Raw genomic sequence first — 27,952 nt, 5'->3', positions numbered from 1 at the left:
CTCAATGATGAACTGAGGGGAAATAATTTACTTCTCATTTTCTTGTAGAAAAAAAAGAGGAAGTATGGTCCAATACAATGGCTCGGTTACAGTCTTTTTCTAGATCTGAAATCGGTTTAAGGTTTGCTATATTAGGAAAACCTCTTTTAGGGCTCCTTTTTATCAAGCAGCAGTAAGCCCAATGCAGGCTTACCGCTCGCTATACAGGAAGTACCACCAGGCTACCGTAGCAGCCCAGCAATATTTCCCTCCCCTAGCGTGCCATCATTTTTGGTTCTACAAATATTTATTTTTGTAGCACCAGTGTGTACCCGGTGGTAATCAGGCAGTGCCGCTTGATGCCACGTTACCGCTGGGTTAGTGCAGGAGCCCTTACCACCACCTCAGTGGGTGACGGTAAGGGCTCCCTTTTGAAATAGCCGTGCGGCAAGCGCTTTACTTGCTGCACGGCCATTCCCTGTAGGAAAGCGAGATTTCCCTTTTACCAGCTGTGGTAAAACAGGGCCTTGGCACATGTGAAAAACACACACTGATGCCGCCCCCTTTTGCCGCAGCTTGGTAAAAGGTGCCCTTAATGCTATGTTGCAGTTGTACCCACTTATAAAATTGTGTGGTAGAAAGTTTTATATTTTACCACTAAATCTTGAAAACATAGAAATGAATTCTCAATGTTATGATTTAAGGACCATATTCCAAGCGTACACCAAGAATGCAAATATAGGGTTCTATTGTCTATCGGCATCTTAGCATTATGCCAAATTGGTGCAATCAAAGACTGCCAACAAAAAGAAGGTAAGATTTTATCTAACGTATATAAAGCTATAAGTGTAGATCTTGCAGGTTCTATATCAGGGGAAGGATTGAAAGTAGAGTATAATGTAGATGTTTAAGAGGCATAAAGGGGCATAATTGAATGGGGCTGGCTCCGTAAAGGGGCGGAGCCAACCGTGTTATCGAAAAAGATGGCTGGCCATCTTTTCTTTCGATAATACGGTTGGGGCTGGCCAAATTTCAACATTTAGGTCAAATGTTGAGATCGCCGTATTTAGATATCGCCGGATTTAGAGATGGCCAGCTTCGTTTTTCGGCCATAATGGAAACCGGGCCTGACCATCTCAAACCCGGCCAAATGCAAGCCCTTTGGTCGTGGGAGGAGCCAGCATTTCTAGTGCACTGGTCCCCCTGACATGCCAGGACACCAACCAGGCACCCTAGGAGGCACTGCAGTGGACTTCAAAAATTGCTCCCAGGTGCATAGCTTCCTTACCTTGTGTGCTGAGCCCCCCCCCCCAAATCCCCCCCAAACCCACTCCCCACAACTGTACACCACTACCATAGCCGTTAGGGATGAAGGAGGGCACCTATATTGGGTACAGTGGGTTTTGGGGGGTTTGGAGGGCTCAACATTTACCACCACAAGTGTAACAGGTAGGGGGGGGATGGACCTGGGTCCACCTGCCTGAAGTGCACTGCACCCACTAAAAACTGCTCCAGGGACCTGCATACTGCTGTCAGGGAGCTGGGTATGACATTTGAAACTGGCATAGAGGCTGGCAAAAAAACTGATTAAAAAAAATTTTTTTTTGGGTGGGAGGGGGTTGGTGACCACTGGGGGAGTAAGGGGAGGTGATCCTCGATTCCCTCCGGTGGTCATCTGGTCAGGTGGGGCACCTTTTTGAGGCTTGGTCCTGAAAAAAAAGGGACCAAGTGAAGTCGGCCAAATGCTTATCAGGGCCGGCTTTGTTTTTTCCATTATCGGGCGAAGCCGGCCATCTCGTAACCATGCCCCCGTCCCGCCTTCGCTACCCTGCCGACATGTCCCCTTGAACTTTGGCCAGCTCTGTGATGGAAAGCAGTTGGAGCCGGCCAAAATCAGCTTTCGATTATACCGATTTGGCCGGGTTTAGGAGATGGCCGGCCATCTCCCGATTTGTGTCGGAAGATGGCCGGCGATCTCCTTCAAAAATAAGCAGGATAGTATATAAAAGTGCCTCTTATATTCTGTTTTATTTAATTTAGAATTTTACTTAAATTGCATATACACAAATAACTTAGAAACAATCAGTCCACATCAATGAGGGAACAGAGAACAAATAAAATCATATACAAAAAAAGAACCTAAAAAGGTTCAAACATTTCCACTAATATTTCTCTTTGGGTGACTATGGGGGTGGTTGGTGGAGATGGGGTCGGTCTGCCCCCAGAACTCAGAGAGGCACTAGACCACAGAGATTTCTATTACTACTGAGTTATTTATAAACATGCTTGACCATTGGTCCCAGCACCTAGGGGTGCTGACCATCTCAGTTGGAAAATGAGATTTCACCTTGGCTTTGTGCTTCCCCATATTGTACATAAGTAACTAGAAAAACAATGTCAGTACCTTATAAGGAGATGAGCAGAGCCCCCGGCTTTTCAGCTCCCAAGGAACCTAGCGTGCCCCTTGGGGCATGTGCCTGTGGATGCACTTTATGCAGAGGAGGCTGGCTCTCTAGGAGCTAGGGGCCGTCCTCAGATCTCCCTAGCTCCTCCCAACATCATGGAATGCACACTTCTGCTCCTCAAGGCACTTCAGAAGCAACTTCACTTTATGCAGAGGAGGGCGGCTCTCAAAGATGACCGTGGCACCGTCCTCAGATCTCCCGGTCTCCCAACGTCATGGAATGCACACTCTCCGCTCCCCCCTCTTCTATTAGGAGTAAATCAGGTCTATGGCTATGTTGGAGATCTATTGGGCTCCATATCATAGAAGGTGAGCAAGGTAATAAGTATAGAAATCCTATATGGGAATCCAACTCCTCCATCTTATTTAGAAACTTTAATTGTTTTTAGGGCGATTCTGGGCTGTTTATCTTTCCATAAATATTTAGTAAGTTTTTTAATCTATATTTTTGTAAAAAGAGAGGAGCTAACACTGGAAGCATACTAATATATTAGTTAATGACAGGCATGTGTCCTTTTTATGGTTTCAAGTCGACCTTACCATGAGAGAGTTAATGGGGTCCATCTCTGAAGTAAGGTATCTATTTTTTTTAAACATGTTATTCTTATTTAATTCCATCAGTTGTTCTTTAGCTCTATGAAAGAGTTTGCCAAGATATTGAATGCATAGCAGAGACCAGCGAAAATTAGTAAAACTCATATCCGTCTGTGTTGTATGGGTGTTCATAGACGGCTTCAGATTTATTCCAGTTTACTCAGTATTCAAAGATCACGAGGTCCTCAGCATATGCCAGGAGTTTGTATTCATTCTTATCAATAACAATACCAGATATATTAGATTAATTTCTAATGGCAATCAATAGGGGTTCCAAAGCTAAATTGAACAAGAGAGGGGACAATGTGCATCCCTGTCGGGTTCCCCTTCCGAGAGTGACATTATCAGAAAGATCATCATTAATCTGGATTCTAGAACATGGTTTAGTATATAATACTTGTACTCATTTAGCAAAATCATAACCACATCCAAACCAATCAAGAATTCTAAATAAATAGGTCCATTCGACGATGTTGAAGCTTTTTTTTTGTGTCTAAAGAAAGAACCAAAGTAGAAGAAGAGAGTTTGGTATTAGTAAAATTCAAAAGGTCATGAAATATTCTAGCATTATTACCAATGAATCTGCCAGACATAAATCCAACTTGATTGGGCTGCATTAAAGAGTCAAGAATAATCTCTATTCTTGAAGCTAGTACTTTTGCCATAATTTTACAGTCTAAATTAAGTAAAGATATAGGAGGGAAGTTTTGAACTTTGGTTATGTCTCTACCAGGTTTAGGTGAAATAACTTGTGCTACGGCAAATCAGCTTTACGATGTAGGATGATTCCTTAGGAGTGATATAAGGAGCATAGAATGGGAGATAAGCAGCCTCAAAAAAGGTGGTGTTTTAACCTAGATTTGAAGATGGCCAGAGCTGGATCTTGACGTATTGATTCAGGAAGTTCATTCCAGGCATATAGTGCAGCAAGATAAAAGGAATGGAGTCTGGAGTTGGCAGTAGATAAGGGTACAGATAAGAGAGATTTAACTAATGAATGGAGTTCCCGGGGAGGAGTGTAGGGAAAGATCAGAGTGGAGAGGTATTGAGGAGCTGCTGAGTGAATGTACTTCTAAGTCAATAAGAGGAGTTTGAATTGTATGCAGAAATGGATAGGGAGACAATGAAGCGACTTAAGGAGAGGACTAATATGAGCATAGCAACACTGGTGGACTATAAGTTGTGCAGCAAAGTTTTGAACAGATTGAAGGGGAGAAAGATGGCTTAGTGGGAGACCTGTGAGAAGGAAGTTGCAGTAGTCTAAGCAAGAGGTGATAAGAGTGTGGAAACATAGAAACATGACTGCAGATAAGGGCCAAATAGCCCATCCATTCTGCCCATCCTTAGTAACCACTAACTCTTCCTTTCCTAAGAGATCCCACATGCCTGTCCCACGCTTTCTTAAATTCTGACACAGTCCTCATCTCCACCACCTCCAACGGGAGGCCATTCCTCACATCCAGCACCCTTTCAGTGAAAGAGTATTTTCTTAGATTCCTCCTAAGTCTATTTCCTCTTAACTTTATTGTATGCCCCCTCAATCCAGAGTTTTCCTTCATGTGAAAAAGGCTTGCTTCCTGTATATTGACGCCACACAGTACTCTAAATGGGGCCTCGCCAGTGACTTATATAAGGGTTTTGATAATGTGCTCAGACAGAAAGGGACAACTTTTGGTGATATTATAGAGAAACAACAGGTTTTAGCAGTCTGTTGGATATGTGCAGAGAAAGAGATAGAGGAATCAAAGATGACCCCAAGGTTACGAGCTGATGAGATAGGGAGGATGAGAGTGTTATCCACAGAGAGAGAAAATGGAGGTCACTGACTTCCGATACAATGGCATGTGAAACTTAATGTGTTGAGCCTGATACACAAAGCTTTGAATAGTGAAGCCCTTCTTGCTATTGCCACTTCACTGAGAATTTACCAGCAACGTGTAATTAAATGTGTAATTAATTTACTGTCCCGCAACGTGCAATTAAACTCTGGAATTTGTTGCCAGCGAATGTGGTAAAGGTGGTTAGCTTAGCGGGGTTTAAAAATGTCTGACGGCTTCCTAAAGGAAAAGTCCATAGACCATTATTAAATGGACTTGGGGAAAATCCACTATTTCTGGGATAAGCAGTACAAAATGTTTTGTACTTTTTTGGGATCTTGCCAGGTATTTGTGACCTGGATTGGCCACTGTTGGAAACAGGGTGCTGGGCTTGATGGACCTTTGGTCTGTCCCAGTGTGGCAATACTTACTTATGCATGTACCATCATGTTGGCACATTAGACTTGATGTATGCTGCTCTTCAATTTTTTATGTAGAAGATGCCACTTTATGGAATGCAGTACTCCCTGAACATGACAAATTATCTCTGTGATCCAGTTTTGAGAACAGCATAAGGCTCATCTGTTTATGAAAGTCTTTTTTTGTTGTTGTTCTATTGTTTTATTTGCTGCAAGGCATTGCAGCCTGGAAACTATTTTTCTTGTATTTGCTTGGCTTTGTGAGATCTTTAGCTTGTCAATACTATTGTAAGTTTTATGAAGGGCTATCAAATATCCCAAAGATATTAATATTCAGGGAGTTATGTTTCTTATTTATTTAATTGTGTTTATATTTCACATATCTCAACATTCCAAGTGGAGAACAATATACATACACAGTAAAAAAAAAAATAGCTAAACAACGACTAACAATATTTAAAACAAAAAATATCTAATGTAATCAACAGAAAATGTTTACCTTTATCAAAACCTGCCTTAACTAAATCAAGAAGAAAGATAAACAAAGTTTCAGTATCGTGATGTTCAGGGAACCCAAACTGGTTTTATCCAATAAGTTATGAATATTCAGGTATGCAATCAACTCATTATACCACCCTTTCAATTAGTTTTGCAAAGAGAAGAGAGGAGATGTGTCTGTAATTAGCCAGTACATTGAGGTATAGTGGCCGGACCAATGCAGTTTTCAAGGCTCTGGGCATACAACCTTCCTGCAGTTGCTGTTCACGGTGAGGACTTCAGTATTCATCTATTTGGATATATTAAAAGAACAGCATATAAGGGTCGTTCGAGATTTTGTAAAATGGTTTCACATAGAACAGATTCAAAGGGAATGAGGTATCCGTTGATATTGGTAAATACCAACCACCACTGGTGTACTGGTGAGGGTTGTCAGGAGGGGGCTGAAGCCCTGGATGACAGCTTGAGGAGGACACGGAAGGAGGAGCCAAAACATAACAAAAACAAAAGCATGGGGACTTCGTGAAGTGGTTCTTATGGGGGGGGGGGGGGGGGTGCGAATATAAGCAGTGACTCCAAGGCACAGGAGACTCATATGTGCTCATTTTCAAAGCACAAAGTTACATAGAAACCTATGTAACTTGTAAGTCTATGTGCTTTGAAAATGAGCCTCAGAGTATGCCACTGTCAACCAGGGATATCAAAATGGCGGGCTGTCCTGCTTTTCCTTTCTGACTGCGAGCGCTACTTCAGAAATGCTTACAACCTTGGCTATGCGGAAATAGGAGCCGGAGCCCACAATGGAACATGAAGGTCCTCCCTAACGTTTCAGAAAACGAATCAACTTGAGGTACTACTGAAAAAGGTGTGAGCAAATCTAATTAATTAATTGATTAATTATGCAATTCTGCATTTTATTGCATTGCATGATATGGGCTGTACTGTATATATTATGCCTTATAAATTCCAGAGAAATGCACTCTTTTGCACAATGCAAGTGTAGAGATGAGACATGGAGATCCTTAGCAACATACCCCGGCTCAGGAGTGAGGTTTGTTCCCAGTATTCTTGAAAGTTGCCCAGAAGAACCTAAACTCTTCAGTCGCACTGGATGTGGCTGATGTGCGTGTGCCTGAAAAGGTTTTGGATGGTGCTTTCTCTTTTTATTATAGGGTGCCTGATGATAAATATTTCACCTAGATCCAGCTGAGTTTAAATTGCATGTGGTATTTCACTGTATATAGACAGAGTAAATTTATAACACCCTAAAGACTAACAGAACCACCCACCAATTCATAGCTTTACTAGTATTAGGTAAATACAGTTTGAGTGTATTTTTGTTTCTGTATCTTACTGTTAAACCTCAATGGGGTATTAAAGTAATCAGGTCAATTGGCACAACTTCAAATGAGGGTCCTCTCAAGCAAAATTTTGTGGAGCACCTCATATGGCGGGGTGGGGGGGGGCTGAGAAATCCCCCTTACCCCAGTCTTTGGGATCTAAGAAACAGTGTGCAGCAAATATTACTTTCCGCTCTTCATCTCACCTCACCTCTTGCTACAAGACAAAGTTCTTATGATAACAGCAGTGAAATCATGCAGCTGTTATCTCGAGACTTCAGCCCAGAAGTGGGAGATAAGTCTCTAACTGCTTCTTCAGCTGCCATTTCGTTTCAGAATGCTGGCAAAAGGCGATACAGCAACTCAGAACTACTGTTTGCCATGCTGTCTCTTCATCCCTGCAGTGTACCCCCTCCCCTTTAGGAAGTAAAGAGAAACTTGGATGGACTGTGTAAAACTCTGATACAGAATTTCTAAGTAAGGGCTACACAAGCGTTTTATTTGGTACAAAGTTATTGTAACCGGACGTTGTATCTAGTTCTTGTTTGTTCTGCTGGTTGATGAATTCCATCAGAACCTAGGACTCCTCATGCAGGTATTACTGCTGAAACACGGTCTGTGTCGACTCTTTGGAACAGCTTTTTTGCACACAACAAAGGAATCTCATTGAGAACCAGGTCTCCTCGGTCCTCTTTTCCCAGTGATCCCCACTATATTTTTTCTTCTAACTACATCCCAAGGGGAACTGGTTCTTCGACTCATTTATTTGCTAGACATCTATGATACCTAAGGAAGAAGATGGCAAAGGCAGAGCATCCAGATTTTTATTGATTTTTTGTTACATTTGTACCCCGCGCTTTCCCACTCATGGCAGGCTCAATGCGGCTTACATGGGGCAATGGAGGGTTAAGTGTCTTGCCCAGAGTCACAAGGAGCTGCCTGTGCCTGAAGTGGGAATCGAACTCAGTTCCTCAGTTCCCCAGGACCAAAGTCCACCACCCTAACCACTAGGCCACTCCTCCACTCATGAGGGAGGAATGAAGTTAGGCAAAGGTGGAAGGTCTAAATCATTCTTCAGATGACTTCAGGCCAGCACAAAAGAATATAGCAGGACTAGGTGAAGGAGTGGCCTAGTGCTTAGAGCACGGTCTTGCAATCCAGAGGTGGCCGGTTTAAATCCCACCACTGCTCCTTGTGATCTTGGGCAAGTCACTTAACCCTCCATTGCCTCAGGTACAAACTTAGATTGTGAGCCCTCCTGGGACAGAGAAATATCCAGTGTACCTGAATGTAACTCACATTGAGCTACTACGGAAAAAGGTGTGAGCAAAATCTAAATAAATAAATAAATAGGTGGAATTGGGATGGTAATGCAAGATTTTAAAAAAATGGCCAACTGATAATGTAACCATAGTGGTCAGCGTTCTGGCAAAATGCCGGCCAATTATGGTGCTGGTACCTCGGTACTGGCCATGCGGAATGTCCAGTTTAGCACTAACCCGGAAATACTAACTGGTTAGTGGCCATATCAAGATAGCTAACCAGATAAAGTTAAGACAACATTTTTGCTGTCTTAATTTTATCCGGTTAGTCTGTATAAGGTTGCTAACTGAATAATGTAAAAAAAAAAATAGTGATATGGAAAAGCATTTAAAGTAATTCTATATATTATGTAAAATAAACAATACAGTTTGGATTAAACCTTGCAAATTTTGTTGTTCCAAAATAACCCCCGATCTTCTTTCAAACATAGTCCACCCCCAAGTCTTCAGCCTGTCCCCCACTATGTGCTGGGGATGTCCTCGGTGGGTAGTTGGGGGGGGGGGGAGCAATCCCCAGATGCCTCTGTCCCTGTATCATAGACCAATGTAGCGAAGTGTTTTTGAAATTGATGGCAGGGGTCAAAATGTATCAGTTTTGAAAACGTTTGCACTGCCCTCTTTTGTGCCTTTCTTCAGACTGCTGAGATCTGAAGGGATGCATCTTTGCGTAGGTTTACTGCTGAAGTTCAGACCAATAGTACTCCGTGCACAGGCGCCTTTATTGACTATGGATCGGTATCGATTCTGTCAAACAGAATTAGACATACCAGTGAGATAAGAAATCTGGCTCCCTCTAGTGTACAGATGCATTAGTAAAATAGAGTTATAACACAGGCACAAATGGACAAAACCCTGTATTTTTTTCAGGACTTTGGCCAAATGCAGTTGTTTCATGCATTAAAGATAAATACTGTGCGCTTCTAATTGTTCTGTAGCAAGACACAATAAAAGGCTGAATGCTGGTGGTTTCATTTTCTAACTTATTTTGATACATGCTCAATGCTAGGTTAACTAAAGTACTGTTAAGAGATTATGTATCATATTAGTATCTAGTATCTATCTGTCTATTATGTTTATAATGCACCTAACTGCTGCAGATGGCTTCATGTGGAGCAGGGCAGAGGGGGGCAAAATTCCCCGGGCCTCCAAGGGGGGGGCCTGGTGCCGGGGTCTGTCTATCTCTCCTGCTCCTGTCGGGACCCGGGAGATCGTGTCCCAACAGGAGCAGGAGAGAGAGAACTCCAGCACCGGGCCCCCCTTGGAGGCTGGGGAGGACCTGGAGGAACAGACACAGAGTCTGCCGCTTTGCCTTCCCCTGCGGCTGCTTTTCCCCTCAGGCTGTGCATACGTGACCTGAAAGAAAAAGCAGCCGCAGGGGAAGGCCACGCGGCAGAAGAAAGTAGAGCAGCGCTGGAGAACTCATCTACTGGCGGGGCCTTGGGATCCTTGCCACCCAAGGTACCCAGGGCGGGCAGCAGCAGCGATCGAGGAGGGTGAGGCGGTGGCATCGATCCTTGGGGGAACCCGGCGGCAGCGACTGCAACGATGACAACGATCCTGGGGGGGGGGAACCCAGCAGCGACGATGATCTTGGGGGGGGGGGGGGGCGTCGGCGGCCTTGCCCCAGGCCCGGCTCATTCTCTTGGCGGCCCTGATGTGTAGACTAGCTGTTTGGCTGTATCCACTAAGGGGCGCTCTGTGCAGTGAAAGGTACATAGTAACATAGTAGGTGACGGCAGAAAAAGACCTGCCCAACAAGATAAACTCATATGTACTACTTTATATATATACCTGACCTTGATTTGTATCTGCCATTTTCAGGGCACAGACCATAGAAGTCTGCCCAGCACTAGCCCTGCCATCCAACCACTAGCCCCACCTCCCAACCACCGGTGCTGCCATGTTTTGTAAGAGCTCACGTACTGAACAGGGAGAGGTAGAAGGTGGTCTGCCTCATGCATTTTGGGGGGGGGGGGAGCAAAGAGGTTGGAACAGGCCAGTGGGGCAACAGAGACCCGACAGGTCAAGTCAGCCTAAATAAGGTTGGGGAGGGAGGGAGGAAAAGAAAGAGAGACTGATTTGGAGCCAGGGGTGGGGTTTGGGAGTTCAGGGAGTGGTAAATATGCTCCAGTAAATATTCACCAAGTGATATCTAGTTGCTAACTGAAATTTGTATCTGGTGCCTCTTCAATGAGAATTCTGTGTTTCCTGGATAGTGATGTACAGTTGGTACTGTATTATTGTGGTAATATTCAGGCGGAGTTCTAACTGTCTTGTGCACCAGGGCACACAACACAAGGCAGAAAGGCAGTATGGCAACTGCAGAAACGTTTAGTGGAGCAAATCAAAGGAAACCTGATGTGGCCACATTCAGGCAAACAGCATAAGATAACTCCTACAAAACATATATTAAAAATATATAGTGTAATATGGATACATGAATAGGTCTCGCATAAAATGACTGTAAAACAAACTTTAAAACAGGCCAATATTGAGGTGCTGACTGCCATGGGCAGAAAATGACCTGGATATTCAATATCCAAGTCTTTGGTGGCCACCAGAAGCTAACTAGGTACCAGCCGATATTCAGACTGGTGCTCGAATAATAAAGTGGCTAAAAATAGAACAGCCTTTTCCCTGTCCTAACTTTATTCAGGCACTTACCCGGTCAGTGGACTGAAAATCACTGCTAAATGATGAGCCTCGATTCTGCCCCAGGAAAGGGGATGGGATTTGATATACCATCTGTCTGTGGTTATAATCAAAGTGGTTTACATATTATACACAGGTACTTACTTTGTTCCTGGGGCAATGGAGAGTTTAGTGATGTTCCGAGGCTCAGAAGGAGATGCGGTGGGAATCGATCCCAGTTCCCCTGGTTCTCAGGCTGCTGTATTAACCACTAGTCTACTCCTCCACTCACTTCCCCATTACTACATAAGTAATGCCACACTGGGAAAAGACCAAAGGTCCATCGAGGCCAGCATCCTGTCCACGACAGCGGCCAATCCAGGCCAAGGGCACCTGGCGAGCTTCCCAAACGTACAAACATTCTATACATGTTATTCCCGGAATTGTGGATTTTTCCCAAGTCCATTTAGTAGTGGTTTATGGACTTGTCCTTTAGGAAACCGTCTAACCCCTTTTTAAACTCTGCTAAGCTAACCGCCTTCACCACGTTCTCCGGCAACGAATTCCAGAGTTTAATTATGTGTTGGGTGAAGAAAACCTTTCTCTGATTTGTTTTAAATTTACTACACTATAGTTTCATCGCATGCCCCCTAGTCCTAGTATTTTTGGAAAGCGTGAACAGACGCTTCACATCCACCTGTTTCACTCCACTCAATATTTTATATACCTCTATCATGTCTCCCCTCAGCCGACTCTTCTCCTTAGTCTTTCTTCATGGGGAAGTCGTCCCATCCCCGCTATCATTTTAGTCGCCCTTTGCTGCACCTTTTCCAATTCTACTATATCTTTCTTGTGATGCGGCGACCAGAATTGAACACAGTACTCAAGGTGCAGTCGCACCATGGAGCGATACAATGGCATTATAACATCCTCACATCTGTTTTCCATACCTTTCCTAATAATACCCTAATAATAATTTAGATTTTGCTCACACCTTTTTCAGTAGTAGCTCAAGGTGAGTTACCTTCAGGTACACTGGATATTTCTCTGTCCCAGGAGGGCTCACAATCTAAGTTTGTACATGAGACAATGGAGGATTAAGTGACTTGCCCAAGATCACAAGGAGCAGCAGTGGGATTTGAACCGGCCACCTCTCGATTGCAAGACCAGTGCTCTAACCACTAGGTCACTCCTCCACTCCACTAATAGCGCCGCAGTGGTCTGTACTGAGATTCTGTGGCATCTCTCAGTTAAGTGCCAGTAAATGTCAGGGACAGAGCAGGCCAGCAGAATTCAACCAGACAGAAGGCTTTCTAACTGATTAGGTTCCACTGAATATTTATTTATTTAGTAGATTTCTATATTGCACAATCTACCATTTTTGGCAGTGTACAATACAGCGTGCAAAATCATTGTGTACATCAAAAAACCAAACAAACTCACACATAAAATAAGCATCCACTCCTTTCTATAATAGTTCTAAATATTATATCAACTTGGTTCTAGAGGAGAAAGAGAAATTGCAGCTTCCTAGGGTGGGACTCCCTTTTTTATGGCAGTGACTAAGAAGACCACCTTACTATTGGAAGGAGGCATTGCCCTAAATGACTTACAAGATAGGAAGCTAGAAGGCTTGCTGAAACAAGCCTTTGAAGTGGCCTCTTTGGGTCTTCAAGCGACAGTTTGCAGCTTATTTGTGGCTAGAGCATGCCTGAAGTGGCGTCAGCAGTCTGCAACACAAGACGGGCACCATAACACCCAGGTGGAAGTAGGGTTTGCCTACTTGCCAGAAGCTATTTATGACATGGGTTATGGCCCACAGGATGTCTTTTGTTGTCACGGCGTGTCGGCAACTGGTTGCGGCATTGGGCAGCAGATGCAGTGTCAAAGTCACGTCTAGTTAAACTGCCCTTTTGGGTGTGAAGTAATGGGTCAAATAATGACTGTCACCTTGAATGGTGTTTCCTACATACCTGGTGTTCTCTACAAGTTGTGCAGAGATGAGAGAGATCCACACATATTTGCTCATCTGGTTAGTGTTCGGTTAGTGAGTTGTTTGAGGTTGTTGTGTTTGTTCATAGTTTCTCCTTACTACGCAAATACTGAGGAGCTGGACTGGATGCCAAGAAGGATATGTCTCAGCTCAGTTTTCAGCTCTCTATCTCCACCTGCTGGTTGATAGACACAACTATCCCACAGGTTCTGGAATAGTGGAAAGGACTAATGGAAAGACAATTATCAGGAAAGACCTAATTTTTCCTTCACATCCATTCTGCATGCATAATTTATTTGGATTTGTTTACCACCTTTTTGAAAACATTCACCCAAAGCAATATGGTATCAACACCATACGCAATAAAACATCTTAATAGACAGCATAGGATGTAAGCGAAGGTGGAAGATATAGACAGATAAGATAGAGTAACAGGAGTTAGAGAATAAGGGAACTAACTTAAAGGTGTAGGTGCAGACAGAAAGGGTCGCGAAAATGATCTCAGCTAGGGTAGGAGTGGAAAAGCAACTCCTGCTACAATAAAGTATTTGCTGCCAATGTTAGTCCTTGTGTGTGTGAAACTAGCAAGGCAGTTGCTTGATGAGTTATAAATCCAGTCAGTAGACACGTTTTTCAGTTACTGGGACTTCCTTCCTTGTTTTGCAGCAACCCTTGTCAACCTGGGGAACAAATGACCTGCTCTGGGAATGGAACCAGGCCAGTCCTTTTTCACCTTCTTTTTTTTTTTTTTTTTTTTTAAACAAAAGAGGTATTTCATTACTCAATTAGCTTGTTTGCAGATTTTGGGACTGGGAAAGCATGCAGCTTGCCAGAGTTCTGAGCTATGCTGACGTGTGTTACACTCTCTCATACCACCCTCCGTTATTTATCCGCAGCCCCTGTGGAAGTGCCTGTGGCCAATCTCTTGCTTGCTCTGTAGACCATAACGAAGTTGCCTGCAAATATTTACAGCACTCTTTGTGCTTTTTAAACAGTTCACAATGTGCGTTACTGCCACGAGCTAACAGCCAAGCCATGGATAAGCACCAAAAATGATATTTTTGCCGTCGAGTAAAAAATATTTAATGCTCTTGATGGCGACCACATTATCTCTCCTGTTTGCTTTCTCTGATAAGGAGGATAAACTGGTTTGACGCCTGTAGAATAGAGACATTATCAGTGTGGCATAATCATATCTCTACACCAGTCTTCTCACTTATTGTTCTACTTCCTTTTAGTTTTCAGACTTCTCATTGAACTTGGTAGATTGCAGGCTCACTCTAACGTCGTCTGTATTCACTGATAAAGCAGAAACTGACTGAACTGCTTTCAACAAATCCCTAGCAAGGTGACTGTTGATTCTTAGAAGTTGAAAAGCAGCTATTCATAACTAGCGGTACTATATTAACACATGGACACTTAATTCATAATTTTATTGGGATGTGTTTTTTTTAATCCCCTTTCAGAAATTAAAATTTGTAGACGTCGCAAAACGTGATGATTGATTCAGACTAACGGCTCCGTTCAGAGTAATTTCTGGCATTATCTTTCCCAAGTTTCAGATCGGACTCTTTGCTCCAGCCACAGATGCGTGAACAGTTTGACTGTTTCAAGTTGGGGGTTGCCTAGAAGTTGAAGAACGTTAATTTGGTTGGGTCATAAAATCCAATTCAGATGAAATTCGTAACATTTTTGGTGGGTGAGGGGTGTTATCCTTTTCAACAATGACTTGTGGAGAAGTTGCAGTGTTTGGTTCTTTAAAATTCATTTCCACAGGAGTCAAATATGCTAATATTTTGCCTTCCTGATTGTCGTCAGGGTATCTACATCATGAAGTCAGTAAAGGTCAAGTCCTGAAAAAAATCTTACTTGTTGGGCCTTGACTGAATCTTTTGGCATTTTTTTCCAGTAGCACTATTTCCACGATGCAATGGGACTTGATGGTTGCCATAAACTTTAATTCTGCATTTTCAGAAGACTTAATAGAGCATAGGGAACAAAAAAAAAAAAGCCTATGACTTAACCATCAGTTGAAGGTTTGGTTCATGAAAACATTCCGAAGATTAAGAGGTGCAACGGTTTGTGTGGCAGCTTCTCAGACACCACAAATCTATGATTGTACATCTTTAAGATTCTTGACTAGGATTTTGAGAACTAGAAGATGAGGATTATTTTCTCTCTATGCTCTCTCATACTATTACATAGCCCCATTTTAAGATAGAATATAGAAATCAGAATTGATACATTAATGTACAATTCTGGTATTTTAGAAGAGCATCTGCCAACATAGAGCCTGTTGTAATATACAGGCAGGAGTGCATGTGTGGTAGGAGCAGACATTTTACATAGAATCACATTGTAGCCCTGAATGGAGAAAATTCAGCAGTATACACGTATAAGTCGATATTTCACAATCTACATATATAAGCATCGGCATTTTTTTGTCACATTTACATATTTTCCTGTCCTTAGAGGGCTTACAATCTAAGGCATCCTTTTACTAAAGTGCAATAAAATCTGCACTTTACGCATTGTAACGCAGGATTTTACCATGCACGAAGCCTAGATTTAATGTATTGCTTTTTAGAGTCGTTCATTCTATTTTTTTTTTTTTTTACTGCATGTCCTGGGTTCATGTAACCATTAGCATGCAGTACCTGCAGAATGTTAACACGGGTCCACTTACTGCCCCCTATTTAGGGGCACTAAGTGCTCCCATGTTAACTCTGCGTTAGGCAATTAGCACACACTAAGTATAATGTACTAGCTGCTTCCTTCATTCCCACTCTCCACCCATGCTACACCCGCTCACAGATAAATTCAGAAACTGCCACATAATCCCTTAAAGCCTCCTGCATTATTTTTCAAATTCTACATCTAATCTACTGACCAAGATAGCATCTCTAAATCTGGTCTGTTCAAAAAGACTAAAAGACCAGCTCTTCTTATCTTCCCATCCCTACTAGGGTTGTAGGTATTGTTGAAGACTTGCAACTCAGTCTTTCCAGTGATTGGAACTGCCTTATGGATCTCCCTCCCCATTGCCATTAGAAGGGACAACAACTACCTTAGCTTTAGAAAGAAACTAAAAATGTTCGTTTTCCCCAAAATCCACTGGATGATCTCCTCCTCACTGCACTCTTATTCACCAAAGACTGTCCCATCAGTTCCTTGCAATTATGCCATTACCTCCCTTGAGACTTATAGCTTAATCTCCTTATACAAGCTTATAATTTTACAGTCGAATCAATGTAAACCGCACTGAACCCTGGAAAGGGGATATTAGTGGTATATAAGACCTGAATTGAATTAACGTTCTCGTGCGGTAGTCTGTTACTGAATGCTAACCCTGTGTTAAGTGCTCAAAACCCTTTAGTAAAAGGGGCCCCTAATTTGGCACAAGACAGTGGAAGATAAGTGACTTGTCCAGGATGACAAGGAGCTGCAGTGGGATTTGAACTATGTCTTCACTGGTTCTTAGCCCGCTACTGTAACCATTAGGCTGCTCCTTTAATTATCTGCAATATTGCAAACCTACCTGTGTACATGCAGCTAATTAACAACAGAGACCTCAATCCTTATTTATTTTCAGAGTAGAGGGGGGGAATAAGGGGAAGAGCTCCCTTAATCTGGCCCAAACCTACATGTGAAAGGCAGTGGCGGCGCGCTGAAAAATGGATTGGCGATCACCCAAAACCCGTGTCTACACTACCACAAGCCATTTTTCAGTGCACCTTTGTAAAAGTCCCCCTAATTTACATTGCAGGAGTGAATCATGTATCAGCAATTGTAAACAAGTGAGCTTTGGGCAGCTCATATAAGACATCTTCCAGTATTTGCTTGCTACGGTGAGATCTCTTCACTGAAAGGTATAGAAACTTTGGATCAGTAGAAATTCTAAGCTTCTCAGGCTTTATTTTATTACCATATTGCTGAACCAGTCGGTTGGGTCAGTCACAGGTGTAATATGGTCATCTGCTTCCTTCTTTTTCAACTGGGCCTCCCACGGGAGGTGGTGGAGATGAAAACGGTAACGAAATTCAAAAATGTGTGGGATAAACATAAAGGAATCCTGTTTAGAAGGAATGGATCCTCAGAAGCTTAGTGGAGATTGGGTGGCAGAGCCGGTGGTGGGGGGGTGGAGCTGATGGTTGGGAGGCGGGGCTAGTGCTGGGCAGACTTCTACGGTCTGTGCCGTGAAAATGGCAGATACTAATCAAGGTCAGGTATACATAAAAAGTAGCACATATGAGATATCTGGTTGGGCAGACTGGATGGACCGTGCAGGTCTTTCTCTGCCATCATCTACATAGTAACATACATAGTAACATAGTAGATGACGGCAGAAAAAGACCTGCACGGTCCATCCAGTCTGCCCAACAAGACAACTCATGTGTGCTACTTTTTGTGTATACCATACTTTGATTTGTACCTATGCTCTTCAGGGCACAGACCGTATAAGTCTGCCCAGCACTATCCCCGCCTCCCAACCACCAGCCCCGCCTCCCAACCACCGGCTCTGGCACAGACCGTATAAGTCTGCCCAGCACTATCCCCGCCTCCCACCACCGGCTCTGGCACTGACCGTATAAGTCTGCCTAGCACTATCCTTGTCTCCCACCACCGGCTCTGGCACAGACCGTATAAGTCTGCCCAGCACTATCCCTGCCTCCCAACCTCCAGTCCCGCCTCCCACCACTGGCTCTGGCACAGACTGTATAAGTCTGCCCCGCACTATCCCCGCCTCCCAACCTCCAGCCCCGCCTCCCACTACCGGCTCTGCTACTATGTTATGTTACTATGTTAAGACCAAATGTTGATATGGTGGGAAATGCAAGTGCATTCTGCTTTAGAAATACATGCAGATTTTAGTTACACCCCAGCTCCTCCCCCTTGCAATCTACAGCTACTGCAAGTATACAAGTGTAGAGTTTTAAAAAAATTATTTATTTATTACGATTTATTTACCGCCTTTTTGAAAGAATTCACTCAAGTCAGTATACAGTAAGAATAGATCAAACATGAGCAATAGACAATTACAGCAGTAAAAATATTCAAATAACAATACAAAGTATGGCATAGTATACTACTTACAATGTCAACACAATATGTAATAGAACATTTTAATTTACAGTGAAGGGTAAAGCAAAGATGGAACATATAGATAGGTAAGAGAGTAAGAGGAGTTAGAAAATAAGGCGACTTAGCCAATGTGGGATAGAAATGAAAATAAATAAAAAAGGTTACAGGGGGTCAATTGAGGAGTAATATCAGGAACTACTTTTTCATGAAGAGGGGGGTGGATGCCTGGAATGCCCTCCCAGGGGAGGTGGTGAAGACGAAAACGGTAGCAGAATTCAAAAAAATGTGTGGGATAAACACAAAGGATTCCTATATGGAAAGAGAATGGAATCAAACCAAAACTTAGCAGTGCTGAGATCGTAACTCCAGTAATTGGAAAATAAAGCCAGTGCTGGGCAGACTTCTATGGTCTGTGTCCTGAAAATGGCAGACTGCTCAAGCAGCGGAGGAGATTCCTAGTGGTTAGTGCAATGAACTTTGATCTGGGGGAGCTGGGTTCAATTCCCACTGCAGTTCCTTGTGACTCGGGTCAAGTCACTTAACCATCCATTGCCCCAGGTACAAATAAGTATCTGTATATACTATGTAAAGCTCTTTGAATGTAGTTTCAAAAACCACAGAAAGGCAGTATATTGAGTCCCATTTCCCTTTCCTCATCCCCACGAATGCGTGCTTACCACAGCTTAAAATGCTGTACTGCGGGTACACTCAGGCATCCTGTGGTAATTTTGACATTGGGTATGGGAATGGAGAGTTAGGTGTGTTCTGCCCTTATCGGTTAGCACAGCTCATGGCGGTAGGGGCTCATGCGCTAAGTGTAAAAATTAGAGCGTGGCCATTTTACCCATGAGGAAAAAATGGCAGCGAGTGGGAATGAGCCACGTCAGCACGCGCTAAGGCCACTTTTTACTGCAGTTTGGTAAAAAAAAACCTATAAGTTGCATCATATGCTATGAGTTTATCTTATTTGGGTAAATTGGATGGACCGTGAAGGTCTTTTTTTTTTTTTCCTGCCATCATCTACTATGTTAATAAATGCTGGCATAAAAGTGTGGTTTACACATGAGTAAATTTAGGTATTTACGTGTTAAGTTGTGAATAGGGCTTCTAAAATAAGGACCATTGCTATTTTCATTTTGCAGTAAATGAGCAGCTTTCTTGGTATAAAATGAAATTCTAACAAGATGATTTATAAGGTGCCCTAATAAATGTCTTTATTGTTCCAGTTTGCCTAGTTCTTTAGTAATAACTAGTCCTCTGTTCCTGGGAGGTGCAGAGTGCACTTTTCTGTTCTTGGGATATGCAGAATGCACTTTTCAAGGGGGATGTTAAATCTATACTATATCCTGCCACAAATGAAGGGCAAACCCACAAAATAGGGAAGATATTAACTATGGTCCCCATTTATCAAGCTGTGGCAAAAGGGGGCTGGAGCTGGCTTCGGTGTGTGTTTTACAGATGTGCCGAGGCCCCTTTTTACCGCAGCTGGTAAAAGGGAAGTCTCGCCTTCCTGCAAGAAATGGCCGTGCACAAGTAAAGCACTTGCCGCGTGGCCATTTTGTGTGTGGGGGGAGGCCCTTACTGCCATCCATTGAGGTGGTAGTAAGGGCTCCCGTGTTAACCCGGTGGTAACCGAACAGCGCGCGGCACTGCCCGATTACTGCCGGCTACACTCTGGTGCTACAAAAATAAATACATTTTTGTAGCGCCAGAAATGATGGGGCGCTAGGGGTGAGAAGTCCCGCCAGGCTGCTGTGGTAGCCCAGCGGTACTTCCTGTTTAGCGAGCGGTAAGCCCGCGTTGGGCTTACCACCGCTTAGTAAAAGGAGCCCTATATCCCATGAAAACAAACAAGGTAATAGGATTATGTTAGGCATCAGAAAAAGTATATATGGATTACTACCAAAAAGTAGATAAATGAAGGGTATCAGAAATGGTCTTCTCTGACATAGGGTTACCATATGTCCTCTTTTTGAGGACATGGCCGGGCAACCGGGCGGGTTTTGCCAGCCTGCCCATTTGTCCGGATTTCCGGACAAACGGGCAGGCTGGTGGGCCGGCTTAGTGGTGTCCTATCCTCCACTCCCCTTCCCTTCCTGCCCTGGTGGTCTAGTGACCTCTTCCGGGCAGGAAAGAACCCCCTCTTTCCGGCCCCCCAGCGCCTGCATGCAGTTCCTTGCTGACTCCGGTCCTGGCGCAGATTCAAAATGGCCGCCAAGTCTCACGAGGCCGCTTCAACTCTTGGCGGCCATTTTGAAGGAACAGCATGCAGGCAAAACCCGCCCGGTTGCCCAGCCATGTCCTCAAAAAGAGGAAATGTCCGGGTAAAACCAGACATATAGTAACCCTATATCAGAGAAGATCATTTCTGATACCCTTCATTTATCTACTTTTTGGTAGTAATCCATATATACTTTTTCTGATGCCTAACATAATCCTACTACCTTGTTTGTAAGGGGAGGGGAGGATAGGACACCTTTAGGGGTGTGTGATAGGGGCAAGGGGATGTGACAGGAGCTGTGTGTCACGAGGGGTGGGGTGGAGTGTGTGACAGGGGGCGTAGTGGGAGCGTTGGGGGGAGCAAATATAGCAACCCTACTCTGACAGTCATCAGATGAAGGTACAGCACTATGTCATAGGGCTTGACAACTGCCTGTTCCAGCTTTGATTTTTAATCAGTTTCAACAGATACAGCTGCCCAGTCTGTGCAACTAAAATCTAAAATTTAAACCGAGATCACAAAAGTCCAAGATCAGAAGTTGAAAATAAGGGGGGGGGGGGGGGGGGAGTTGTCCTTTCTGCATCTGTGGAGGAGGAAATGCCTCACACATCTGCTACCTCTTAGTTTCCAACTCTAGTCTTAGCATCTGGAGCTTTCCTTCCCAATTATGAGTAAGACTTGCTCAGTCATTCATTGCTGGAATTCAAATAAACACAGAACACACTTCATTTCACCTTGTACTATGTTGTTGCTTAGCATTTAAATTTGTACGTGCAGAGTGATCATTGTAAATTTACTATTCCTACCAATGCTAATAATAAATTTGATTCCATCAGCCACAGCCTTGGCACCTAGGGATATGAATGTATTCAAGTAGATTGGATTGCAGTTTGATACTGATTTTTAGAGATGGAGTTAACAGCTAGGTGTGCATCTCCTGAGGATGAATCACAGTCTGAAAATGCTACTTGAATATTTGCAGTCCAGCCCTGCAGGGAGAATATAAAGCACCTTGGGTTGACCTATAAACATCACTTAAATTGCTAGGAGTGGGTTGTTAATGCCTTTGAGCTTTTTCTTTAAGCAAGCTGACAGATTCGGAAAACTATGGGCCTGATATTCAATACAATTTAGCCAGCTGTTGACCTGTTCAATGGCTTGGTGGGGGCTAGCTGATAATATTCAGCGGCACTTAATTGGCTTTGAATTTCCTGCAATAACGCTGTCAGCATTGCGCACAGCACTCACCATGGATGGCTGACTATCAGACCCTATATGTTTCCACAGTTTTTCTGGGGTAATTTTCAAAACCTTTGCTTTGAAAATCCTGCAGAGGCTGCACAAGCTATAGGAGTAGATCAGTGGCTCTCAGTCCTGGCTTTGGCCACACCCAATCAGTTAGGTTTTCAGGACATCCACAATGAATATGCATGAAACAGATGTGTATACAGTGGAGGTAGTACATGCAAATTCTCTCTCATAAATATTTATTGTGAAAGCCCTGAATCCAGACCAACTTGATGTTTTCCGAGAAACGGGTTGAGATGAGAAACTCTGGTGTAGATTTCAGCTGTGCAGGTTGTTGATAAAATGACCCCCAACCTGCTTAAAAACATAATAATGATAGTAACAGCTAAACTGAATTACAGGCTGTCGCGAGGATGGGGACGAGGACATTTTGCAGGACCTGCTGCTGGCACTGTCTGATCACGCCTTGGTTCTCACCCACCCGAACATAGCCCTGGGATCCTGCAGTCAGCACAGCCACACCGACCTGTGGCACCTGGGGGTATTAGTTCCAGAGATCGAGGGGGGGGGGCTTAAGAAAGAGAAGAAAGAAAAGGTTTTGCAGCTCAACGCAAACAAGTGTCCTAAGCCACAGCAGCAGTGCAGCAAGTAACCCGATGGAAAATATGCACAGGAATTATTTTTAGCCTGTGCAATCAACAGATTGAGAAGTGCCTGGGAAAGTCCACGTTTCGGGCCGGGGGGGGGGGGGGGGGGAGAGAGAGAGAGAGACCCAGGTAGGCGCTGGATTGAACAGGTCTGCCTGATCCAGGGAAAGGCACCGGCGGCTCAAGGCGAGAGCTGAGCCCGGATTGGCGTTGCCTGGACCCGCTCGCCAGCCCCACCCCCCGGCGCCACCTCCCTCTTCCCCCCTCCCCTCCCCGGCCGGGGCTCCCTTTGACTTTCACTCTGGGCTCCAAGGGCTCGCGCAGCACCTGGAAGGAGACGAAGATGGAGCCGCTGAAGCTGCACATGTTCCTGCCCTGCTCCTTCCAGAGCTTCCAGCGGTAAGGAACTTTTCCCTTCAGTTTGTTTAGGTTAGGAAAGGAAGAAAGCAGGTAAGACATCAAGATGCAAAGACTGCCTGGTCACTAGATGACACCATGCAAGGGTTGGGGGGGAGGTCGCCTGCCCCCTCCCTCCCCAGAATTTAATGATAATTGGCCACAATTGTTTGTTTCTGTACATCTGTTTTTGAATGCTCCCTTCTATGGGTACCCCTGTGTCTGTCGCTCATTTCCTTTATCTGAAACTTTGTCATCACGATACCCGTCACTCCATTTCAGTCGGGATAAGAGTGTATTTGGGCTGACAGCTACATCAATGAACCTTTTCAAATGATGGGATTTAATTGATTTGCGCCTGAAGTATAGGTGCTCATTTTCAGAGCACATAGAAAGTTGACATATGTAGTAATTCAGAAAACAGTAGATACACAGGGTAAAGGATCATGGATTTGAAAATACTGCCTTTCTGTGGTAGGTTCCATTAGTGGTCTCACAATCTTTGTAAGTTTTGTACCTGCAGGAATGGAGGGTTAAGTGCCCAGAGTCACAAGGAGTTGCAATGGGAATCGAACCCAGTTCCCCAGGTTCTTATCCCACTGGGCTAACATTAGTCTATCCGTCCACTATACAGGTGTATGTCTTTAAATTTAAGTTGCCACTGTTAAGTGAAAGGCCCCCCCCCCCCTCCCCTGGTGAGTCACTAATAGAGAGATTGAGAAACCAATATATAGATTCATCAGCAAAAGTAAAGAACACTGGTTCATGTGAAACGCTGCATAGGAATGGCTAGTTTATGATAAGCAAAACTCTTTTGAGGCAACACCATTCTTTTTACTTTCCATTTTAAAGTTCAAACACTTAATGTTTTTCTCCTTCATCAATTGCATAAAAATAATCTAACTTGTACATTATGAGAACAAAAACAGTACTTGTTAAAAAATCCAGCCCGTCAGTCCAAATAAAAGAAAAGATTGTACGCAAATGGCATGTAAGGATTAAAGTTAGATTGTTAATAAAATAGCCCTCCACAGGTTGCCTTAATTTCATTACAGTCAGATGTTTTCTTGTTCTTTTTCAGATGCTTTCATTTCCTATTTAAAACCAAAGCATACTGCATTCCACCAAACAACTGGATTTAAAGAGATGTCCTTCCAATCGCTTATAACTTGTTGAATGGTAATCCAAATTAAAATACCAAATAAAGTATCCTGGTGTTAGGCAAATTTAAAGTGGGATGCAGAGATCTGAGCATTCTTTTCACTTCCTGATAATTTCTCTACACGTCTCTTCCTACTCCTGTCCCACTCCCTCCCCCATCTTTTTCCTGCACAGCAACCATTCTGGACATAAAAGTCCCTCCACCACCTACCCAGCCCTCCTTTTTTCTGCTCTGTCCACTACTCTGGGCCATCATAATCTTTGACCTCATCTTCTGTTGTCGACTTTGTGCATTAACCCCTTTTCCACTCCCCCCCCCCCCAAACTGCACTGTCACTATTGTAGTTTGTTCTGTCTGCATGTCCACGTGTTCTTTACCATCTACGGAAGTGCAAGCTTCATTTGCAATGCATTAACACTGGCTGTTAGTGAATGTTAAACAGATTTTAGCGCATTTTAGAATGTGTCTGAAGTGTGCTTCCTTTACATAAGTAATGCCACACTGGAAAAAGACCAAGGGTCCATCGAGCCCAGCATCCTGTCCCCGACAACGGCCAATCCAGGCCAAGGGCACCTGGCAAGTTTCCCAAACATACAAATATTCTATACATGTTATTCCTGGAATTGTGGATTTTTCCCAAGTCCATTTAGTAGAGGTTTATGGACTTGTCCTTTAGGAAACTGTCTAACCCCTTTTTAAACTCTGTGGTATCGTGCTGTATAAATTACAGAATGATATGGGGACAAAGTTTGTCCCTGTCCCTGCCCTTTCCCCATGGGTTCTGTCTCTGCCCCCACCCCATCTCTACAGGTTCTGTTCCCATCCTCACCCTGTCTCCATCCCGGCAGGTTCTGGCCCCGTCCACACCCCATCCTCATGGGCTCTGTCCTGATCTGCAGAAGCCTCAAACACTTATGATTTTATATTTAAATCTTTTTATTAAAGTATAAAAAGGAACAATATGCTGTGCAACTGTTGTGTATATTACAAATAGAAAACAATAATAACAACGAGCAGCTATAATAACCCTCCCACCACCACCACCCTCTACCCTTCCATCCCCAACAATAGCTAATTTCTACTACCCCAAAGAATCCTAATCCATCCTGTTAAAATGTCCGTGGGTACAAAATACAACTCTTAGAGGGGAAAAATATGCCCTATGGAGCACTGTTATGGTTTTTTAAATCTGTGGATGAATAAGAAGTCATCAACAATCTCAGGATTCAGTCTAGCTCTCCTGTCTTTCACAGTCCTTCCTGCAATAGAAGAAGTCTTCTTAGAAGAAGTGCTGATAGCAGGATGTACGGGATCCCCCATGCAAATTTTGCTAGTTGTGGCCAGCATGTTTGCTTGTTTTTCCAAAAAATCAAAATATCATTGTAGGAATCACTCAAACATAAATAACAGTCCAGTTCATTAACGGGCTTTGAAGTAGAAAATGGCACGGGGACAAAGTGGGCAGGTTCTGTCCCCATCCCTGTGGTATCTTTCCCTGCGGGATATGTCCCCGTCCCATCCACGTGGTTACCACGGGTCCCCATCCCCACGTCATTCTCTAGTATAAATGATTGATGCACTAATATTATACAATACACTGCCAGTGGCAGCTTTTGCTATGTACAATCTCCTCTATGTCCTGTAGGGGGCAGTTCTATAAAGGATGCTAAAAGATAGGCACCCAATTCTAGGTACTAAGCTTGTAGTCTGTAATGGCAAATTTGTGTGCCTAATTTCTTTTAATAGAATTCTATCGTAATCAGCAATTAAGCATCAAAATCTAGGTTACACCACTTAATGCAGCTCTATGGCAGGGATCAATGTGAGCGCCTAAAGGCAGCTTAGTTGCCTGACAGTATTGAATAAATAGAACGCCCATGACCCGCCCCTGTGATCACTTCCTTTGCATTTATATGCTAGAACAGTTTGGCGTCCAGTTATAGAATAGCGCCTAAGTACAGTTAGGGGTCCTTAAGGAGCGGTAAGCCCACCGAGGGCTTACTGTGTGTCAATCTGGAACTACCACCAGGAGCCTGGCGGTAATTCCCACCTCTGGTGCGTGCCATTTCCGGTTCTATAAAAACATGTCCCGTTTTTGTAGCATCAGAAATTAACCAGCGGTAATCGGGCAGTGCCGTGTACTGCCCAGTTAGTGCCGGGTTAGCGCGGTTCCCCACTGAAATGGCTATGTGGTAAGTGGTTCACTTACTGCACGTCCGTTTTCCCAAAAACGGACAGCCTTTTACGCACTGCGGTAAAAGGGGGCCTTGGCGCATGTCAACGCGCGCTGACACTAGCGCAGATGTCCTCTTTTACCGCAGCTCAGTAGAAGGACCCCTTCGACATCTAACTGTCGTTTCACCCCCATTTTGCTGCTGAACCTTCCAATTGAGTGGCAAAAGTTAGGGTTTTAATTGGCGGTTATCTTTTGGCACACTGTAAAGAATGAAGGGGGTAGTGATTTAAAGAGGTTTGTGTACTGCCGATTTTTGAAAAGAAGTTTGAGTGTCTTTCCCTTCTGCCTCTGGAATGCAGCTATTGCCCGTAAACCATTTGTAATGTGTTTTGCTACATAGTAACAGTAGTAACACAACTTAAGATGTACAGTCTGACTGAAAGCTCTATCCCTAAGTGAACAGGCATTCAAGCAGATCAACTTCTGGCATTTTATTAAGTCAAGACTCGGGCGAAAGCCACCTCTGGAGTGTATTAATTATTTACTGAATGTTCTTGGGTTATGAGAGAGGTTTAGATTAAGTTGGGAAGGTATTATGCCTACCAGCTTGTGAAAGGTGTGTTTAAAGGCGGATTGCAAAAAAAAATGGAAAAACACTAACTTGTAGAGCTATTTTTAGGACGTAGTTATGTGAAAAAAAAAGGGAACTTAAAAACCAAGGGTTAAAGATTTCTAGGTGGCAGTGGGCATGAAGGATTTACGAAAAGGAATTTTAAAAAATGACCAGAAGTTGGGTAATTCTGCAGAAGTTCTTTGGACTACTTGATCCAAAATGTTCCTGTTAAATTCTTTGATGATAGAATTCCCAGAAGGGAACATTTTTTGGCCGGTATTTCTGCATAGACAAATTTTGCCCATCTTGTTGGCTTCTGCTGCAAACGTTTGTACACATCTCAAGTGTCACGTTACTGATGGTGTTGCCAAACTGTCGATTATTTGAGATTGAGGATGTCTTGGCCAATGAGAAGTCAGCATTTGCACCATCTGATTGGAAACCAGGTCCAGCAGGCATGAATTAATAAAGAAAGGTACTTTTCAGTGCCATTTATATGAGTAAATAGTGATTGAATTCTTAAATCGGCTCTCTGAAAATGGCCCTCGTTGAATATAACTAAAAGTATGGGAGCTGTTCCTGGGGAGTGTTTTTGGGTGGGAATGGAAAATAGCGCACACGGGGGCCTGAGTTACAAAGGGGACACTAAGCAGTTAACATGAATTAGCATAGTATTAGCACAGAGGTGTGGTAACTTACAGCACTGGCTAATTTGCTTGTTAACTGTTTACCAAGGAACCCGAATTATAGCTACGTCATGCAAGGTTCCACATTAGGAGTCACGGACCAGGAAAGGGATCTAGGTGTCGTCGTTGATGATACGTTGAAACCTTCTGCTCAGTGTGCAGCTGCGGCTAAGAAAGCAAATAGAATGTTAGGTATTATTAGGAAAGGAATGGAAAACAAAAATGAGGATGTTATAATGCCTTTGTATCACTCCATGGTGCGACTGCACCTCGAATATTGTATTCAATTCTGGTCGCCACATCTCAAAAAAGATATAGTGGAATTAGAAAAGGTGCAGAGAAGGGCAACGAAAATGATAAAGGGGATGGGACGACTTCCCTATGAGGAAAGGCTAAAGTGGCTAGGGTTCTTCAGCTTGGAGAAAAGGCGGCTGAGGTCTCTAAAATAATGAGTGGAGTTGAACGGGTAGATGTGAAGCGTCTGTTCATGCTTTCCAAAAATACTAGGACTAGGGGGCATGCGACGAAGCTACAATGTAGTAAATTTAAAATGAATCCGAGAAAATATTTCTTCACTCAACGTGTAATTAAACTCTGGAATTCATTGCCAGAGAATGTGGTAAAGGCGGTTAGCTTAGCGGAGCTTAAAAAAGGTTTGGACGGC

At 43.6% G+C, this 27,952-nt stretch overlaps 1 protein-coding gene across 5 annotated transcripts in view; it reads left to right on the top strand.

The window, feature by feature from the left end:
• MITF (melanocyte inducing transcription factor) overlaps positions 1-27,952 on the top strand; it is a 244,566-nt gene that overhangs the window by 103,878 nt on the left and 112,736 nt on the right. For 2 of the 5 annotated variants that reach the window (XM_030208544.1, XM_030208543.1), the window contains exon 1: positions 22,578-22,654. The exons of the other annotated variants lie outside the window; for them this stretch is intronic. In XM_030208544.1, the coding sequence (XP_030064404.1) occupies positions 22,599-22,654 (56 nt within the window). In that variant the 5' untranslated portion in view covers positions 22,578-22,598. Of the gene's footprint in view, positions 1-22,577; positions 22,655-27,952 lie in introns of those variants that run through there. 5 annotated transcript variants of the gene reach the window in all.

This window comes from Microcaecilia unicolor, chromosome 6 (genome assembly GCF_901765095.1).
Source record: "Microcaecilia unicolor chromosome 6, aMicUni1.1, whole genome shotgun sequence".
Taxonomy (NCBI): domain Eukaryota; kingdom Metazoa; phylum Chordata; class Amphibia; order Gymnophiona; family Siphonopidae; genus Microcaecilia; species Microcaecilia unicolor.
Note: the sequence above shows the minus strand (reverse complement) of the source record. Positions and strands in the feature narration are given on the sequence as shown.